Source organism: Kogia breviceps, chromosome 11 (assembly GCF_026419965.1).
Source record: "Kogia breviceps isolate mKogBre1 chromosome 11, mKogBre1 haplotype 1, whole genome shotgun sequence".
NCBI classification, from domain to species: Eukaryota; Metazoa; Chordata; class Mammalia; order Artiodactyla; family Physeteridae; genus Kogia; species Kogia breviceps.
Window position 1 is genome coordinate 57445980 of NC_081320.1, and position 20647 is coordinate 57466626.

A 20647-nucleotide genomic window follows, 5' to 3' on the forward strand; every position below is an offset into this window, starting at 1 on the left:
ATTGTTATTTATATAATTCTACAATTTATTTATTACTAAATTATACATGTCTGTCCTTAAAATAGAATTTTCTAAAATGAGTACATTGTGCTAAAATAAAATGCAAAATTAGTATTTGTAATCACTTAAACAAACAAGTATGTTTTTAGTAGAACAAATTTTAGAATTAAGAATAAATGCAAGCTCTTAACTAAAAATTAATCATAAAAGATAGAGAAAATATTTGCTAACTCTGACTCATGTCATAAACTTTAAAATTATCTTGCTATGGTCATAGCACTTTTAAAGCAGAATCAGCTAAACTTGAATTGTTTTATTCCAGAATAAAACAAAACAAAAGAAAACCCCAAGAAACCCATAACTCTGAATCATTTACTTCTAGAGAAGTATATCTTAGTTCTGTCTCTGAAATGTTTTTGCCATCTTGATTCAGCCTAAATATTACTAACACTCATGCAGCCTGGCATCTAGAAGAAATGATTTGAAATGTAACTTTAAAAATGGGGAGGAAATTATTATTTTGCATGTTGTATTAAATTATTATTGTTATTAATTGGGCAAAAGAAAACAAAATTTATAGAGAATCTTTGCTTAATGAAATGTGTATCCTGGCAATTCCCTGGTGGTCCAGTGGTTAGGACTCCACGCTTTTACTGCTGAGGGCCCGGGTTTTATCCCTGGTCGCAAAACGAGGGATCCCTGATCCCACAAACCGTGTGGCACGGCCAAAACTTTTTTTAAAAAGAAAGACATTTGTATCCGTTATAAATTAAGCTATTCTCTTCTTTTCTCATAGCCAGCTCTTACTAAAAATGCTTTTAATGCAGGTAATCAAACACCATCAGAAATTTTTCATATTTTTTAGTATCTACATGAATATATCAGTCTGTTTTGTTGTCACTTGTTTCATAATCAGTCCGAACATTTCAAATGTTTTTGGTGTCCCTTTTTTCATAACCTGATAATAAAACTTAATGGTAAATATAGGTGAGATTACATGGGGCCATATATGATACAAATGTAATAATTAGTGTAATTTCCACATTTAGTCAAAGATTATTTCACAACCATTTCAACTTTTTAGATAAGTCTGGCCTTATACTTTAAAATATGAAATTTATTTATAAAAATGTATTGAGAAATCATATGCTATTACAGTAAAAACTGATTATTTTACAATATTAGACTTACAGGAAAGAAGTATTTCTAACCCAAATGGCTATAGTTATATATACAGCATGTTTTCCAAAAGAACATACACACTGTGCATGTAAGACAGATAGATACATACCATGTCCATGTGTCTTGATGTCAAAGAATACAGGTTAGACTTCCTCAGAAACTGTCACCAGCTGTAGAGTCATAAAATTCCCCCCAAACACTATTTTACCTGTGTTTCTTGATAGCACTTGAAATCAAATTTTTAGCAGTGAGAAGAACTTTAGAAATCATATAGATCTAGTGTTTCCCAAACTTTAAAAAAATCAACATAATACTTTCTATGAATGAAATCTTACAAAGATGCCCCAATTTAAAAAAAAATTTTTTTTTTTTTTGAGATAAAAGTAAAGCAACTCTGACTCAATTGAGCAGCAACTCTGACTCAACTGAGCACTTTTTTCCCTCCAAGACAGGTCCATAAATACTCTGGCGGCTTCACAGATTACAGGCATACCTCGTTTTATTGCACTTTGCTTTATTGTACTTAACAGATACTGCATTTTTTTTTACAAGTTGAAGGTTTGTGGCAACCCTGTGTTGAGCAAGCCTATCCGCGCCATTTTTCCAACAGCATTTGCTCACTTCGTGTCTCTGTGTCACATTTTGGTAATTCTCAGACTATTTCAGACTTTCTCATTGTTATATTTGTTATGGTGATCTGTGATCAGTGGTCTTTGATGTTACTATTGCAAAACGATTATGACTTGCTAAAGGCTCAGATGATGGTTAGCACTTTTTAGCAATAAAGTATTTTTAAATTAAGGTATGTACTTTGTTTTTTAGATATAATGCTATTGCACACTTAATAGATTACAATGTAAACACAACTTTTACATGCATTGGGAACTAAAAATTCTTGTGACTCGCTTTATTGCAATATTCACTTTATTACAGTGGTCTGGAACCAAACCTGCAATATCTCCGAGGTATGCCTGTATTAGTACCCCAGTTTTAGATGAAATTGAATAGCTTTCATATTCCTAGCTTAGATTTCTAGAAATTACACCCTTATTATTTGTGACATTGTAAATTTATATTGTTAGGCATTGGGTCCCCTTTGATCAAAGCAATTTTAGTTCTAACAGTGTAAGTAGGTATATTATTTGCCAATAAAATATGCCTCGAGCCCTGGTTTTCTTAGTAAATAAAACAATTATTTCATTGTGGATGTTTCTGCTGCTGCATGCAAGATTATTTTTTACTTTAAAACTATATGTGACCATTTAGTTAAATAAACATAGTAAGTAAACGTATCTGACACTAAGAGGGCATAAGTATATTACTTAATAGCTTTTAAAATATAAAAATCAGTCTTTAAGTAAAGAGATGTCTGTCGGATTAATAACATTTCCAGAGTTAAATTCCTTCTCCTTGCCCTACTCAATGAGAGCTCTTTAGTTTCTAATCTTCATGAATTGTATTCTGTTTAGCCTTTCATTAAATAACATGAAATGCTTTTCTCCTGCAGATGTGGACAAAGTACAAGAAAGCAGAAATTCAAAAAGCAGGTCTAGGGAGCAACAAAGCTCCTAATTCTATTACCCACTACATGACATGTGGGCCAAGTGGTGAGTTTCTTGCTTAAAATGTAAATGAGATTAATCTCATTTATACAAACTAACTGCATTAAGTATAAGAACAAGTGCACATTGCATTAACAGATGTAAATATTGCTTGCTTTAATTCATGACTTTCTGTCTTACTAGTAAATCAAGATTAGGTGAGTCCCAAAAGATTTTGCCCATCAGTGCAGGAAACCAATCTTTAAAAATTATTTTTCCTTTTTCCCCTCAATTTAAATTTGATTTTACTAATGAGTAATGTTTTAGAAATTACTTTTTCAGTTTGAAGTCTTTCTTTGTGGTAGGAATACAACTTCTGTGCAACATTCTTGATAATTGAGGAGAATAAATTAAATGCCTTTTCTGTGAAGAGCCACTCAAAGAAAAATTGTCTCTGACTTTCTGTCACTCTCATCACTATATATAGAAGTATCTGGTGCATGCTGTTCTTTTAGTGGTTGCTCTGTATTTTATATCTCTTATCTTCAAGCTTTTCTTATATTTTCTTTCTTCTTTCTACCTTCCAACTAAATACAGAGAGAAAAGTGTCCTTCAGTTTCTCAGTGTGAAGCCTTTATTTCTGAAGTAACAAGACACCCAACTATAGGAATCACTTTTTAAAATCTTTAAGACTTTAACAATCCTTCGGGACTAGAGCAGGAAAGAAATACAAACCTTCATTCCTTCCTTGAATCAAGGAGCACTACTGGAGTCAACTGCCAAAATTTTTAGAAGGTTTTGTGACTTACCGTACATTGTACTGTTAAGATCTACTGAATAAAGGATGTTCTCTCACTAAGGACCAAGTGTTTTAAGGTTTCAAGAAGTACTCCAAGAACAATATACTTCTTTCATCATTTGTTTATGAATTTATCCATGTTTGCTTAATGCTTCTGCTAAGTATTAGTCTAAATCTAGCCATTTATATTTAGTTGTGTAAACCTAAATTAAATGCCTGTAGTATGTTGTGGGATGTACTATATATCAAGATACAGAGAACATTGTTTTGGCATGTCAGAGCCTTATTTGGTTAGCAGACTGCATGTGTTGGTATTCTTTTTTTTTTTTTAAGCCTATTACTTTGATGCACTGCAAAAGAAATTCAGTTTATGAGATAACTCTGAAAAACCATAATAAGATAGGAGTTATACAAAATTTACAGTGATATTAATCTTTCCATATCCCCCACTAGCAACACTAAGCAATTCACACATGGATCTAAGGTAATTAAAGTGTGTTTTTCTGAAACTTTTTTTTTAGTAAGGTGGTTTTCTAGCAAATGGCATTCCCAAGATAAAGCTGTTGTGTTTGAACTCATTTCCCTCCTTTAGTACTGGGTGTTATGTATGTGTTTGTTTTTTTAACTTGAGAGCTGACTGTTGCTTAAGAAGTTTTCTTATGGCAAAAATAATGTAAATAATTTACTATGATCTGCATTTTGCCAAGAACTCATTTATTATTAAGGTTATCACTTATTAATAAAAATTTTTTCTGTTTTTGTCCTTTATAATACTACATTAAAGTTGGTAACTGTTATCGGTACTTTTGAAATATTTGTATGCATTTGTTACCTTAAACATTTGAAAGAAGCACAAAAAAAAGTAAATTTAGTCAACCCAGGGAAACATCAATTTTTTGTAGTTCCAATTTTATATCACAGTTTTATTTTCTTATGAAGTCAAAAAACTGCATTGATACTTACTAATGCAAATTCATTATTTAACAAATATCAGAATAATCTTAAAGGTCTGAAATGAGAAAGATACTAACTTTTTAATTTTAACGATATACTTCTTAGGCTCTCACTACCAGCTCTAAAAATCTTTTTGGAATAATTCCATAGTGTGGTTTATGAACTGTGTGTTCCATCACTAACCTAGTAGCCTTGAGATACATGTCTCCCTCTCTCCCTCCTTCCTCACACCTTTCTTTTTTTTCTTTCTCTTTTTGGTAGGCCAGTAACACTGCTGTGTTCATAGTCTACTTTCAGAAAGACCATTAATGAAAAGAAATACAGCATGTATAGTTGAAAAGAAACTGAAATGGAAGTTAGAGAACCTGGACTTCGTAATGCCACCATTAACTTAGGTTTTGCCACCAAATAATGCTGTACAGTTAAATCACTTTTAAACCCTTGGATGAAAGGTGCTATGTAAATGTAAATACAAAGGATTCTTACTAAAATACACATATTGCACAACAGACATATTTAAAACCTATTCTCTAGACTTTGAAACATGTCTCCATCATGACTCCCTAGATTCAAGTATCAGATTGATAATGAGTATCATGGCAGTCTAGAGACACTTGCATGTAAAAAATGTAAATTCATCTTTAGATGGATAAATTGAAAGTAAATATAGAAGTTATGTTTTAGCTAAATACAGGAAGTGGGTAACTTAGATTTATATTAACTAGCATCTAATTTGCACAACTAGGACACATTCCAGGACATTTACTGAAAGTTTAAATTTAATGAGTAGGAGGTAGCCCAGTGAGGGTATATGATATCACAGCTTGGTCTCTACAGGACGCTAATATCCTAAAATAGAGAACGTGCTGACTGAGGCAGCACATTACTGCTTCAATTAGAAAATGCTTAAGGGTAGCCTATAAAGTACTAAACCTGAGTGGGCTGACCCTGAGAAAATGCAGCAAGACAACCAAGAGAATACTTGAGACTGCAAAAGTGGAATATTCTCAATTATATTAATCACCATTTTCATACCATTTCAAGTAAGAATTAGATAACCACATGAATATTTTACCATCTCCAAAAGATACCATAAGAAGCAAACTTAGTATGAAGTCATGCTTTTCGCTTAGATAAACTACTTCTGCCAAACAAAATAGTGTAGCCAACTAGAAACTAACTGGGGCCACTTTCCGGACTGGGGCCTGACATGCTTTTAATGATCTGGCTCTATTTTAAATCAATACCCAAACCCCCTCGGAAACTAAAGAATTTATATACAGGGTAATAGCTTCGGCCCAGAGCTCCAATAAAATGCTTCAGATCTGGCAATGTGGAAGTGTTCGGTCCAAGTTTTTGAACTGGTGGTTACCAAAGAGTACACAAAACAGGTTTGTATGTAGCACCTTTCATGCAAGGCATGGTAAAAGCCTATTTAAAAATCACTGTGCATATTACAGAATTGTAGCCACCTCAAAATGAAGCATTACAGCCTGCACTGTCTTAAAATTTTATGTCAGGAAGTGAAAAAGATATTGTACCAAATCTGGAATTACAATGAGGAGTAATAATGTATGCTAAATGACTTTTGTATTTTAAGTTACTTTTTATGAGAAAAGTGAATTTTTGTGTTTTCTGCTACACTTAGTCCTGAGATGTATTTTTTTCTTTAAGACTTGAATGAATAATACAAAAGGAGCCCATTTTATAATATAAACCTTGATGTACATGTTGAGATATTTGGACAATGAAAATGCCTTAAAAGGAATGCTTATGGATAAAGTTGCACTTACAACACCCTTTAACAAAACGTGATTTCAAATTGTCTTTTTCTTTTCTACTAAGGGTTCTCTCTTTCAGTGTTTGCCATTGTACTTGTAACTGTTATTAAATATCAAATCCAATAATATAAAAGATGTAACATTTCCTTTAAAAGTAATGCTATTGAGAAATTTGGAGTTGAATGGCAAAATGTTTATTACTTGGCTATACCTAATATAAGCCACAGTTCATAACAAAAAATCCAGTTTATAACAAAGTAGATACCATCATTTGGCCGATTTGTGTTTTTTAAAAACATTCATTATTTTTCATTTTAGTTTTTAACTTTATTTCTCCTAAAAAAATTAAGTTGGCTTAACATTCACTTGTTAAACTGATATAACAAGAGGTGAATTTTAAACTAATATAAAAAGAGGTGATTTTTATGACAAGTGGTCAGCAATCATAACATATAATTTAGCCAAGTATTATTCTTTCCCTTTGCCCTATAGAAAACCTATTTTATGTGTTTCATAACATATAACCTTGTTTAGATGATTCTGTCCTAATCACTTTGGGATGAGTATTGGAGGTTTTGGGAGAGAACTGAGAGTCTATCAGTTTTGTCAACCTCAAAATAGGTTTAAATACAATAATAGATTGTACAAATCAGTCTCTTTCATTTTCACATCTAGACTTTGGGAGGCGTAACGTTAGAGTTGGCAACCTGCCTTGTGTCCTTGGGCAGGTCAGTCTTTCTGGGCCTGTTTTCACCATAAGGTGGGGAGGACAGTTAGACCAGTTATCTAAGGTCCTTGGTGTCTTTGATTCTATTCATTAAACCTTAATTTTATATGCAAAGCAACCTAAAATTTCCTCTTTCTTAGAGATATGGTACAGAGTAGGCAAAAACTAACATAGCACTTTCTTAGAGATATGGTACAGAGTAGGCAAAAACTAACATAGCACCTCAGAAATAAGGTTAACATAGCACCTCAGAAATAAGGTTATCATCTATGGAAAATATTTCTTACTAACTCGTCTCTTAAATCCATTCTGTATTTTATAAAAATTCTGCCTTGCATAGACTTGTAGTTTCTAACCACATATATCCAAAAATGACAAGTTTTTACTTTTGCCTTTTGGTAATGCAAATTGGTACAAAGTACAATTTCTCTACCAGAAGCAAATTATTTTTTTGAGTGTTCAAGCTTAGGAAAATATGATTATCTCTCAAATATCCCACTTGATTGTACTCTAGAGGAAACGAGAATTTTCCTAAGACCTCTAGGCTATTTTGTAGCCTAGTCTAGTCAGACCCTCAACTGGGGTTTTGTTTAAATCTAAGTGAGGTGGAAAAGTACATCAATTTTCCTCTGTTTCTGAACTAGCTTCTATATGACAACTGACAATACATAATCCTGGGTTCTTATACTGCTTTAGATGCCACAGTTGAAAGGGGATGAGTAAAATTTAATATAGCCTAGAGGACAGAGGAGCCTTGTTCAAGCATGTTCACATTTTGTAACCTCCAAAGACTAAGCAAATCCTTCTTGATGGCCTATGTATATTCTGCTCCTGAGTTTTAAAATATAATTTCATTCGTATAATGATTATGACATACATTTTCCATCCCTACTTTGAGTGTTTTTCTAGATTAAAATGTTCTAAAGATAGAATTTTATTTTAAAATTAGCTTATTTTTCACTGGAAAAAAAAAGCATTGGTTTAAAAACAAACACCCAGTAATAGGAAGGTTTTGCCCTTGCCCCATGTTTAATTACATTGCTGGGGAATTCTTATTCCTTAATCCTCATTCCCCAAAGATAACCACTATTAACAGTTGAATATATTCCCATATTCCTCTTTTTCCCCTGTATGTACACTGTCATACGTATAATTTTATATATGCTGGTTTTGCAGCTTGCTTTTTTCAAGTATAATAAACACAGAAGATGTAATATAGTTAATCTTAGTTAACCAATCTTAGTTTTGATGTTAATTAATTAATTAATTAATTTAGGCTGCCACACAGCTTGCAGGATCTCAGTTCCCCTCACCAGGAAAGCCTGGAATCCCAACCACTAGGCCACCAGAGAACTCCCTGTGTTAATTACTCCTTAATTGTCCAAGGCACTCCTGTAACAACTAATTGTCATGGGGGAAGGGGAGGGTGGAATCTCTGAGCTAACTAAAACTACCTCAATATATCTTTTTAAAAACAGCTCCTTTAAGATGAAATAGTTAAATAGCTCCTTAAGTAGTAGGTAGTCACCAAACCAAGGTGCTATATATATCTTACCACTTCTAATGCTTTTCGTAATTACAAGTAAGAAAAACAGCTTTCAGAAATAAATGTATTCTAAACATTAGCCCAATTAGTTTTTATCAAAATTTAGTCTTATGGGATCGTGTCCTGTCTTCTTCACAAATGTGAGAAAGTCTTCAGGGCTCAATCCCATGGTTGCAGCATTGGTCATTGGATGAAAGTACACCTTTTCATGTCCACCTTCCAAAAAAGCAGAATCCAGAACAAATTTCACATCTCCATCATCACAGAAGAGTGCCAACGGTGTGGCACAGCCTTGGCCAACTTTCAGTTTTTCTAGCATGGCTGTTTCATCAGCAAACCGCAGATTTCCACTTCCAACACCTAACTGCTTGGCAAGATCATTTAAATTAATTTGTCTATCATGAAGAACTGTCACCAGCCAATAGCCTTTTTTCTTTTTGTCTTTAAGAAATAAGTTCTTACTATGTGCTCCTTTCAAATGTTGGATATGAGGCATCATTTCTTCAACTGTAAACACCTGTGAAATATCACATGAGAAGTTTAAAAATAATATGCATGTATACACACACTGCATATACAGTTATCTGTATATTGCTTGGTGGGTGTAACGTTAGGGAGTACTCAATGCCCTGGATTTCACTGGTAGAGATCCATCCCCAGCCCATTAGCAAATATATCTCATCTCAGGACCTCAAGAAGTACTGATAGTTTCTCTTAGGCCAGTTCTCCATTCCAATGTGCAGGCCAAGCCTTCACACTCCTAAAATGCTTTTTTTGTTTTCCCATTAAACTTTTGGTAAAGTTTATAGCAGCCCTCACAACACTGTAAATCAACTATACTCCAATAAAAATTCATTTTAAAAAGTTTATAGCAGCCCAGACTCCTATTCCTTGGCATTCCATTACATCCAGGCCATATGACGATCTCCACTCTATAAAAAGATAACCACAGAGAGGGAGTGAGGGCAGGGAATAAGACCCTGGACTGATATACAAAAAAAGTCAGAAAAGCTGGCAATACGCACAGTAAAAAGGGGGAGAGTATGTGGACTATAAGGGAGGCAAAAGGGTCAAAGAATATAGTTTTGATGAATTTCTCTAAACTTGGAAGGTCATCACCATATCTAGCTAATTATCATTAGCTGTTACTCAAGCGTTGGGCAAAAACTTTGTCCTTGCACCACTCAGGTAACGTACTGGCTCCGTCACATATGTGCAAAAAAAAACTCCCCATCAATAAATCATGTTAAAAAATACCAAACTGTAACCTTGGCATCCTGCAGCCACTGCAAAGACGAGTTTACTGCTTGGCAACTTACATACGCGTAATGTTGACACACTGACCAAACATCCCTAGCCAGTTTGAGATGCGCAAGTTCTCAATATGTTGTACTAGTTCTCAACATAAAAAATCACTCCGAATTCCCGGGCGGTCCAGTGGTTAGGCCTCCGCGCTTCCACTGCAGGGGTCACGTGTTGGATCCCTGGTGGAGAACTAAGGTTCCGCATCCCACGTGGCGCGGCCGAAAAAAAAAAAAAAAAATCACTCCAAGAAGAAAACGAGTTTTTTTCACAATAACATCAGCGTCTGAAGTGGAGAGACCCTTGATGGTGCTTTCAGGTCCCTTTCGTACTCTGGATCCCGGGAAATGCCTTAGAACGGAAGTTTCTGCGGCACATTACCCCTGGGACGTCTAGGCTTAGCGCCTTCGCCCCATAGAAGCTGCAGCAGAGCCCACCCCCTCCCGGGGTGGTCCCGGCGGGAGCGCCTCACCTCCGGGTGCTCCACGACCTCCGTGCGGATGGCCAGGGCTTCGAGGCGCTGCTCCAGCGCTGCCCGCAACTCGCCGCCTGCCATGCTGCTCTCGTGGCGCTAGCGGATGCGGTTGAGAGAGACCGGACGGAAGAACTGGGCGTGGCCTCCCGCTGTCCACGAACGGCCAGCCCAGACGGAAGTGCCAGGAGGGACAGGGGCGGTGCCGGAAGCCCAAGAGTGGGCTCCTTACGGAGGCGGTGTTGCGCTGGGTTCGCTTCCCTCCCTCTCCGCGTCCTTGAAATTAGTCTGCGTCCGCAGGGACAGACTTACCAGACGTGCAGAGTTCCTTGCCCCGCGTCCCACGAGAGGAAGGCGCCTGCCTTCTCACAGCCCTCTCTAGCCCCGCCTCAGGTTTCCTAGATACAGCATACCTTCCATTTAAACAGAATCAGAGCCACATAGCAACTCAGCTCAGGGAGTGTTGGGGGAGTAATCAACTGGACGTGGGCTCGGCTTGACCCAGGAGGTGGGCTGAGGCAGTCAGAGGCTCCTTACCCCTTCTGTCCTTGGAATGTACTTTCTGCCCGCTGTTCCTGAGCTAGGTGCTACTTGAAGGATGCAGCCTTGAAAGAGTAAGGTGTTATTGAAACCATCTGGACATTTTTGGTAAGTGCAACCCCCCTTCCCCCACTTAAGGCCTCTGTATAAACTCTTAAGATTCTGGCGAGTGCATATCCAAGACAAACCACCTACGTAAGTTCCCTTGCTTACTAAAACTGCCACCTACCAATCCGGAATGTCCTGCCTCTTAAGTCATTCTGTGACCTCCTAGGGTGTGTGGTGGGTGGGGGGGGGGGGGCGGAGGTGTCACCTGGGGAATTACCTGAGGTCGTGAACCAACAGGGAGAGAAGGGGACAAAATCCCTCTCCTTTTAAATAATCAGCTGTGGCAACCACAACTCTACCTTTTTCAGAGGCACTTTTCCTACCTCTTTGTGGGGTGTTTTCCACTATCCTGCAAAACCCTCACTCCCCACCTTGAACGAGGCCTGAAATTCCACTAGAGTTTCACTTAAGAGTTTAGATTAAGCCTCAAATTGTTACCAAAGCTGTTGCCCCAGAATCATACTCTTGCCCCTGGCTTGAATGGAGACCAATTGCTCTTAACCTAAGTTTTGGGAGGAAGCTGCAAAGAAAAACACAAGAACTGGTTAGAACCAATAAGGCACTACATGGCTGAAGATTTAACTTCCAGTAGACCTAGAGCCTCATGATATAGTCATTGTAATACCTAAGCCTGCTAAATGACACACCCACCGGTGCACTGACAGCTGACAGTTGCCATGACAGCAACCGGAAAAGCCCATACAAGGACCGAAAAGGAGAGTTACATCAGTTCCAGGTCCAAACCACAGCCCCGTTCTCGGATAAGTCATGAATATTCCTCCCACTCTTTCCAATTCCCTCCCTTCTACCACGACCCTCTTATAAACATAGTGTCTCCCCTGGAATTGAGTAGAGAAGTTGATTTGCAAATGAGGTTTCCGCTTCTCCATTCTTTAGCCATTAAATAAAGCTCGTGCTGTTCCAGTCTCAGCATAGGTTTTGTTATTGGCTGTGTGAATCCGATCGGAAAAAGAACCTCCCTGGCTGAGACAAGGGGTCTCGGTCTGGGCTAGGATCCCAGCGCAGGCCAAATCAACCAATTCAGGAATAGAATCCCAGATAAAAGGTAGATATTCCGAGGGACGTTTAACTCTAGTAGGAATATATAATATTTAGGTCATTTCTGGGGTGCAAATTGAAGGCCTTGGAGAGGAAATCTCTTAAGAAGACACTGCAGGGACTTCCCTGGTGGCACAGGTTAAGAATCCGCCGGCCTGTGCAGGGGACACGAGTTTGAGCCCTGGTCCAGGAAGTTCCCACGTGCCGCGGAGCAACTACGCCTGTGCACTACAACTACTGAGCCTGAGCTGTAGAGCCCGCGAACCACAACTACTGAGCCTGCGTGCCACGACTACTGAAGCCTGCGAGCCTAGAGCCCGTGCTCCTCAACAAGAGAAGCCACCACAATGAGAAGTGCGGGCACCGCAATGAAGAGTAGCCCCCGCTCACTTCAACTAGAGGAAGCCTGCTCGCAGAAACAAAGACCCAGCACAGCCAAAAATAATTAAATTTATTTAAAAATAATAATAATAAAATATACAGGAGGACGTGCATAGGTCATTTGCAAATGCTATGCCATTTTATGTAAGGAACTTCAGCGTCCACAAATTTTCATATTTGCAGGGGGGGTGTCCCTGGAACTAATCCCCCTTGGATACCGAGGGAGGACTATATCTGAGTCCTCACCCAGATGACAACCTTGGAGGAAGCTGTGAAAGAGGAAATCAGAGCCAACTTCATGATTTCACCCAGAATTGGCCTTGGGTAATACAATTTTAAAAGTTCTAAGCTTAACCCACCTCTTAAAACTATTCATCCATGTTTTCCTTCAAACAGTCCATCCAGTTGTTTGATCCTTGATTATAGAACCAACAACAGGCCTCTGCCCATGGCCACCTAAATTCACGTCAACAGCAAAAGCAATGTACCACGTTACAGAGTATTTAGAAAACTTAGATAAGGGGGAATGGACCACTCAGAACGTTTTCTCCATGTTTATTATTTTATTTCCCCATTTGTGAATTAGCTTCGTTTATGTCTTGGCTCATTTAGCTATGGAGTGAATGTTAATGGCTTTCACACTGGTTTACATGAGCTGTTTACATAATCAAGTTATGTGCCTTTTATTTGTCATATGTCCTCCAAATGGTTTTCATTTTTCCCATTTAAGAAGAGATTTTTTTTTTCCCCCTGCACTGCACAGCTTGCGGTATCTTAGTTCCCCAGCCAGGGATCAAACCCGGGCCCCTGGCAGTGAAAGCCCAGAATCCTAACCACTGGGCCGCCTGGGAATTCCCAAGAAGGGATTTTTTAAAGTTTGGTTTTATGTACAGAAGTTACTTATTTTTGTGTAACCAAATGTCATTCTTTTTAAGTTATTCTGATCTAAATATAGAAAGCTAACCTCCAGCAATAGACTATTCGATCTATTTTCTTTTTTATTTTCTTAATACTCAATTCATTAATTCATTTAAAATTTACTTTGGCGTATAAGATGTGAGGCTCATTTTTTTTTCACTAGGTTTCCATCTAAGAATGAAAGTAGAAAGCATTAGAATACCAAAGACCACCTATATGAAGATATGGCATATCCCAAATAACTGTCCTTAAAATATTTGAAGACTTTCAAGGATACCCAAATTCAATCACGTTGACCTGAGCATAAATGGGAAAAAATTGGAATCTGATTGTGACTAAGAAATGTGAATCATGTCCAAAACTAGGGAAACAATTAACCAAGAATAAGGTCTACATGACAGCTACGAAGGAGGAACACAGAGAGGAAAAATTGACCATGGCATCCAGCACATTGTCTAGGCAAATAGGGTGTTCTGATCTGGAAATCTCTTTGGATGAACTACCATCCATCAGGTATGCAAGGTGTGAATACCCCCACCCATAGCCAATCCATCACAGTTCAGTTTCTTAAATCCTTCTTCTTCTAACCACCTCCATCACTCTAGCCCAAATGACTGTCATCTCCCCCTGGTCTATACTAATGTTCTCTTAATTTTAGCCTACCTGTGGTTGAATGACCAAGTACCCTGCTCCCAGTGAGCCTTACCACCAAAGATTTTTATTATAAAATGAAGCTAAGGGCTTCCCTGGTGGCGCAGTGGTTGGGAGTCTGCCTGCCGATGCAGGGGACATGGGTTCATGCCCCTGTCCAGGAAGATCCCACATGCCGCGGGGCGGCTCGGCCCGTGAGCCATGGCCGCTGAGGCTGCGCGTCTGGAGCCTGTGCTCCGCAACGGGAGAGGCCACAGCAGTGAGAGGCCCGCGTAACACACACAAAATAAATAAATAAATAAATGAAGCTAAATCTGTCTATGGTAAAAGAACCTTATATCACTGTTTAGAAACTATCCTAACCCAAGTTTAATGCATATTTGTATTTATTTATCAGACATACATGTCAGCATTGTATTAAATACAAAAGAAATGCTATCCTTCGCATAGTGCCTTGTCCTCAAAGCAAATACAATCTCAAATTTACAATGGAAAAAAACAACATGAAACATTAAATTCAAAATTATCAGCATGAACTTGAGAAACTAGACATCTAGTCACAGAACTTGAATATGAAATCTCATGATTCTAGGAGAAGCGGTAGTATCTGATACATGGGGGTTACCAAATTATTTTACAAACAAGGGAAAACTTACTAAAAAGTCTTCTGGGGGAATTCCCTGGTGGTCCAGTGGTTAGGATTCTGGGCTTTCACTGCTGAGGTCCCAGGTTCGATCCCTGGACAGGGAACTAAGATCCCATAATCCGCATGGCACAGCCAAAACAAACAAACAAAAAGAAGTCTTCTGGCATTTCTCCAAGAACACACTGAGGGAAAGACTCTTGTTATCCTTAGGAAGAGTGTGGATAATTGACAGATAAGGAACGAATCTGAAAAGGAGATCTGGAAGATGGAGTTGTGCCAGGGTCCATGAAACAAGAGAACCTCATCTTACGTCTGCTCAAAGTAAAGGAACAGCTACAATTGTAGCCTACCTGGCAAAGGAAATAAAAAGGCCAACATTGAAAATATTTATCAACACCAAGGGGACTGGGCATCACTGTGTTTATTAGGTGAAGAATGTTAGAAACCCCATAACTGCATAAAACAAAGGGCAATTACAGGACAGGTAAGTTCAAAGCCATCCTAAGAAGCTGTGCATACCCATAAAGAAAGCGAGGCAATTTTTAAAAATGCTTCCTGCATTCTGTGTCTCTTCAACAAATCTTTTGGAACAACTCTATGTGCCAGGTACACTATGACACATCTATATGTGCCATGCTTTCTGCCCTCAGATACCTTAAAATCTAGTGAAGAGGACTGAAACATTCAGAGGATAAATCCAAGAAAATCTGCCCAGTGCAATGAGAGTGGCATAAGGAGGATGCTTTGGGAGCCCAGAAGGGCACGAAGCAGACCGGGGTGGTACGTCAGGGAAAGCAGTAGGAGAAGATGACACCAATTTGAAGGGATAAGTAAGAGCTGATCAGAAAAAAAGGGATCCAGCTGAAGAAACTCTGGAAGAATGGAGGAGAAGAAGCACGAGGTGTCCTGGGGCATTATGATTTGGTGTGACAATAGATTAGAATGAGAGGCCTGCCAGCAGGAGAGGAGGCTAGAACAAGGCACAAAGGATCCTAACTGTCAGGCTACGGAATGAGGAATATCCCACCATAAAGGGGCATGTTAAATAAATTAGGTGACTTCTTCCTAGGGAATTCTATATTCTCAATCATACTCTCAATGTTTAAGGCTATAGGGAAATACAATTTGGTAAATGGGGGAAATGAGTTATAGAAGGGTATAGACAATATGCCCCCAATTTTGCTTCAAAATACACATACCTGTAGAGGACAGTACTTAAAAAAAATGAAAACAAACAAAAACACCTGTTATTAGCATCCTCTTTCTCTAACCCATTCCAGGAAAACTGGTTTCTAAAGGCCTGTGGAGGAGTATTCATCCCAGGACAGAAGACGATGGAGGTTAGTTCCTAGAGTAACGGAGGGGAAAGCATCTACATCCAAGAGGAAATTTAGGTTTCCTAAGAGTCAGAAGAGAGGGTGAGGACTGGGGTGAGGAAGATGGGACGGTGGAGGACAGTTCCTTTTTTGGCACTTTGTCCCTCCAGTGGGTGGCAGGTTGGGAACTTGCTGTCAGTGGAAGGCAGTCCACCTGGGGCAGCCCTTCCAAAGCACCCTCTGAGCATCACTGCTCAATGAGGAGCCGTGAAGAAGAGGACAATAATCCCACAGTCCAGTTCCCTGGCTTCTCCTAGGTTCCTGCGTGATACCGTGGAGAAGGGAGAAAATCTCAATAATAGCCTCAGGTTAACTTTCCTTCCAGCTCCATCATGTGGGGAGTTGGGCCAGATTTAATTAAATTCAGTAAAATACAATTGACGATCAGCTAAGTGCTGAAGGTACAGTGGTGAGCAAAACCAGACAGAGACACTGACCTTGTAAAGCAAACAGTCTATCGGAGGATACAGCTTTAGTCAAATACAGAAACAAATGCTAAGTTGCCTGGGTGACAAGGGCTAAGAAGGATATAATAGTGGATCGCATCTAGTTTAGGGGAGGGCAGAGTGGTCAAGGAAGTGAAGTTTAAGATCTGAAAGATAAGTAGGAATTAAGAGGGCAAAGCAAGGAGAGAAGAGTATCCCAGGCAAAGGAAACAGCATGACACCTTGTGCAAGGGTGGGAGGAAGCAAACCAAGGCAGAGGCACTGAAAGAGGTCAATGTGGTTGGCATGCAAAGAGCACGGGGACTGGGGACATTGTTCATTTCCTACACACTGGAGCTGGGAACTATCAATGAAAAAATTAATCACTAGTCAATCTAAGAAAGACATGGAAACTTTTATTCGAGCCAACCTGAGGATTATAACCCTGGAGGCAGTCTTTCAGAAAGCTCTGGGGACTGTTCCAAAGAGGTAAAGGGTGAGGCCAGTATGTATGATTTTGGCAAAGTGGTACATTGCCATCAAGCACTCCTTAGTAGAAGGTTACTGCTATTCGAGAGGAAGAGATATCTTAGTTAATGGTTTTAGTGCTTTTCTAAGTATGGAAGATGCAGGAAACTAGGTTCATAAAATTTTCTCCTGAAAAGATCTATCTGAGGGCCAGTTTGTCAGTTTTCCAGTATACAAAGTGTCTCATCCTGACCTCCACTCTGAATTCCTTTCAGGATGTGCTGTAGGTCAGCGACTGCAGTAGCTAATGACTTGATTCTTGTAGAACTGGACGGTGGGCAATATTCTTTATTTGACCGTCCCCTCTCTTTTGGTCTTAATTTTGAGCAATGTTTGGGATGCATTTCATGACCAGTTTGCCTAATGGCGATTCCCAGGTCAGGTGAGAATTTCATTGATAGGCCACTCAACCTGCTACTATAATTGGACTAGACCCTGTTAACAATAACCAAAAGCCTCTGGACTACCTGTCTTCCTAGAGTCTGTTATGGTCCAGGAAGTGGTTCCCTCTTGTTGCTTCTTCTCACATCTAGAGTTACACTATTACAATCATTGATCTTGCAGAACTATGTGTTTGATCAATCATTTCAGTTAGCCTAATCATCATTAGTTTTATCTGAGGCTCGTCACACATTTGGTAATGCAAGAAACAATAACCTTGTAAAATAGGCAGACTACAAGTAATATAGCTAGTTACATTAATAAGGTCACAAGTAAGTATTTAAGCTAAGAACGTCCTTTAAGTGTCTCTTCTGCACCAATCACTATCTTTAAGGGAAATAGTATATTGGCATTGTTCACCAAAGATGTCTATACATACCAGGTGAGTGGTGGGTCATTGTGACCCCTTAGAGGATTGAGGAAGGACTGTTATCTTCTGAGGAGTTACATGGCTGGCCCCAAACTAAGGAAAATTGATCTTCATGGTTGAGCAGGTATTTCTGCCACTGGGGAGTTCTGGTTAACACATAATGCAGATGCACAATGCACACTAGAAGGAAGGGAGGAGGCCAAAGGGTAGATTAAAAGTTTTATGTTTAAATTTTTTTTGTCTTGCCTTAAAATGTAAATTTTTGTTTCATCAGAACTAAAATGCTTACCTGCTAAATATACACTTCTTGAGGCGGTTATCTCCGGCTAATAACAGGGAGGGGGGAATCAATAAGTTAAAAATAAAGAAATGTAAACCAAGTCTGAAAAAGATCAAACAAAGAGAAATGTAAACTGTCTCCAAAATTAAGATCACGTGAGGGTGTTTTCAAACAAGATTTCAAAAGAGAAGAAAGTTAAGGTATAAAAAATTTAATTAGTGGACAGATGGAATTTAATTACCTCCAAATTAAAATATGAAATGGGTAAAGGTGTTCAGTTTTCCCATCTGGGAAAATACTGGTTTCATACAAAATGAAAAAAGCACATTCAGTAGATGACAACTTGGTTAAGCAGAGAAGTAGCAGGTTTCTTCCTTTTGTTCACTTTAAACACTCATTTAAAATTAAATAGTCATAAGGAAGCTTTACTTTGGACAAGGAAGTATTTCCAGACACTGCTGTGAGCCCCAGGCTGTACTGTAAATATCCGGTGAGTAGCTCCGACCTCCTAACCCTGAACCAGGTGGAACAGCAATTGCTGTGATTCAGGAACCCCTGCAGAAGGAGGCCAGGCCTGTAAGACATGCTCTGAGCTGCTCTTCAAAGCAATCTTACCTTTCTGGACCTAGTGAACCACTAAATGAATGAACGGAACCTTATACTCCATGTTATTACATGGTCTGTAGGTGGTTCTCACAGCAACCCAAGAAAACTGACTTATATACAAAAGTACTATGGGGTAGATTATTTTTTCTTACTTTGCATGTGGACTGGGGAATATTTTCTTTAGGTCTACCATTTCAGAATAATTAGTTTGATTGGGTTAGGTTTATGGGAACTACTTTGGAATTTCTGTCCTAGTCTTACTGGCTAAAAAGAGAAATTTCCTGTGATTTTAATGCGTTAAATTAACTTGTAAATTGAATATATTTGCATAAATTTTAATAAAGTATAAGATTGAGACCAGATTACTCCAAATCACATATTATTCCTCTACCCTTGCTGATTTGATTTACCTATTTATGATAAGTGCTGATTTCAGTAAATATTAATAAATATATTTTTGAAAAGTATGGGGTATAATGTAAGAACAAAAAGAGCCAGGTCAATCAGAAACAAACTCATATTCAGCATTTCTCCAAAACATAAAGTAGCTTTCTTTTTCTGAGTGTAAAAATACTATTTAATGTTTTTTTAACAAGCTGTATGACTTTATTTCTTTAAATAAATATTTTAAAATCATACTTTAAAAAAAACACAGAAGCTAGAAAGATACATGTTTATTGAAAAAAAATCAGACCACACAAAAAGATGAACAAGCATTTATGTCACGGGTATATATACATATATATGCACACCACATGTATGATGTATACTCTATATATGCTGTTTATTTCTAGTTTTATCTGATTATATAACTTATGATATTTTATGATCTTTCCTTTTTTCACCTAGTAGACATCTTTCCATGTCAACAGAGAACTACATTATCACTTGTAATGGCTGTATAGTATTTCATTTATTCACCCAGCTCCAAATTTGGGAATGTCCAATGTCCAATGACTTACATGTTAATAATTTCCAAATTTTTCATAGTATTATAAAGAAGGTTATGGTAAGTATCTATAGTTCTATATCTATATATCTTTGCATAATTATTTCATTTATTTCTTAGAATAAATCTTAGAATCTGCAAAGTTACACAGTTTATACATTTAAATTGATAACTATTGTCGATTGCCTTCCAGAATGGTTTTATAAATTTGCAGTACAAGAACATTCCATTCTCCACATCTTTATTGGCAATTATTTGATTACCAGAGTCAAAACTATTAAATAAGCAAACACGCATTTGCACTGTGTTTTTAAGATTTAGGAAAAATATCAATATCACTTTTATGTTTACTGATGTAGGATGGTATGTCTGTACTTGTTAAATATCAACTTAGTACCATAAAGATAAAATATAAACTTCTCCACTAGAATGTAAGGAGAATTGCTGGAGAGCACAGTGATTTTTGTCTGCTCTCTTTGCCAGTGGCAGACTGGTTCCCCCGAGGGAAAGGAAGTTGAGTTGAATGTATGCTCAATTAGTCTCAAATTTAGTAACTGGACCCATCTCCTTGAAATCGGAATGAGTAAAGAGGCAGAAAAAGGCTCAAAATCGCATGAAATGAGCTCCTTTCACAGAAGAGAACTTCAGGATTTCAAGAGTAGAGAAGAAATGTTCACAATTTACACCATTAGTTGATCATAGATTGCTAATGTTTTCCCAGTTATAGCTATTTATTTATCTACTTATTTATTTATAATGTCTTGACAGTACATTTAAAATATTTATGTATTCTAATCCAGGTTCTCAAAATGTAATCCTCAGACCAGCGTTACTGTCATCACCTGAGAATTTGTTAGAAATAAATTCTCCTAGCCCACCTCGCGCTTACAGAATCAGATACTCTGGGAGGGTGGGCCAGCAATCCGTGCTTTATTCAGCCCTCCGGGTGACTTGATACCTGCTCAAGTTTGGGAATCACTGGTCTAACTAATGGTTCTTTCCCCTATAGTTTTTGAATTTTGGGCGGGGGGGGACACACTACTGCCTAGCTTGTGGGATCTTAGT

General features: G+C 38.1%; 3 protein-coding genes across 9 annotated transcripts in view; 2 read left to right on the top strand and 1 right to left on the bottom strand.

Annotated features, from left to right (window-relative positions):
- The window catches only part of CCDC88A (coiled-coil domain containing 88A), a 127128-nt gene extending 120287 nt beyond the window's left edge, over positions 1 to 6841 (top strand). For all 6 annotated transcript variants that reach the window (XM_059078584.2, XM_059078588.2, XM_067007571.1 and 3 more), the window contains 2 exons: positions 2690 to 2789; positions 3321 to 6841. In XM_059078584.2, the coding sequence (XP_058934567.1) occupies positions 2690 to 2754 (65 nt within the window). In that variant the 3' untranslated portion in view covers positions 2755 to 2789; positions 3321 to 6841. The remainder of the gene's footprint in view (positions 1 to 2689; positions 2790 to 3320) is intronic.
- Positions 6842 to 8580: 1739 nt separating this feature from the next.
- On the bottom strand, positions 8581 to 10458 carry LOC131765134 (prolyl-tRNA synthetase associated domain-containing protein 1). The gene is made up of 2 exons (XM_059078590.2): positions 10305 to 10458; positions 8581 to 9047 (listed from the first exon to the last, which is right to left on the bottom strand). Exons 1-2 carry the CDS (start codon positions 10386 to 10388, stop codon positions 8616 to 8618), a joined length of 516 nt encoding a protein of 171 aa, XP_058934573.1. The 5' UTR covers positions 10389 to 10458; the 3' UTR covers positions 8581 to 8615.
- A 117-nt stretch (positions 10459 to 10575) lies between these two features.
- The window catches only part of MTIF2 (mitochondrial translational initiation factor 2), a 41045-nt gene continuing 30973 nt past the window's right edge, over positions 10576 to 20647 (top strand). Inside the window, exons 1-2 of one of the 2 annotated variants that reach the window (XM_067007581.1) lie at positions 10576 to 10952; positions 15888 to 15947. The gene's annotated coding sequence lies outside the window, so the exon portion shown is untranslated. The remainder of the gene's footprint in view (positions 10953 to 15887; positions 15948 to 20647) is intronic. The other variant, XM_067007580.1, reaches the window with a different exon arrangement.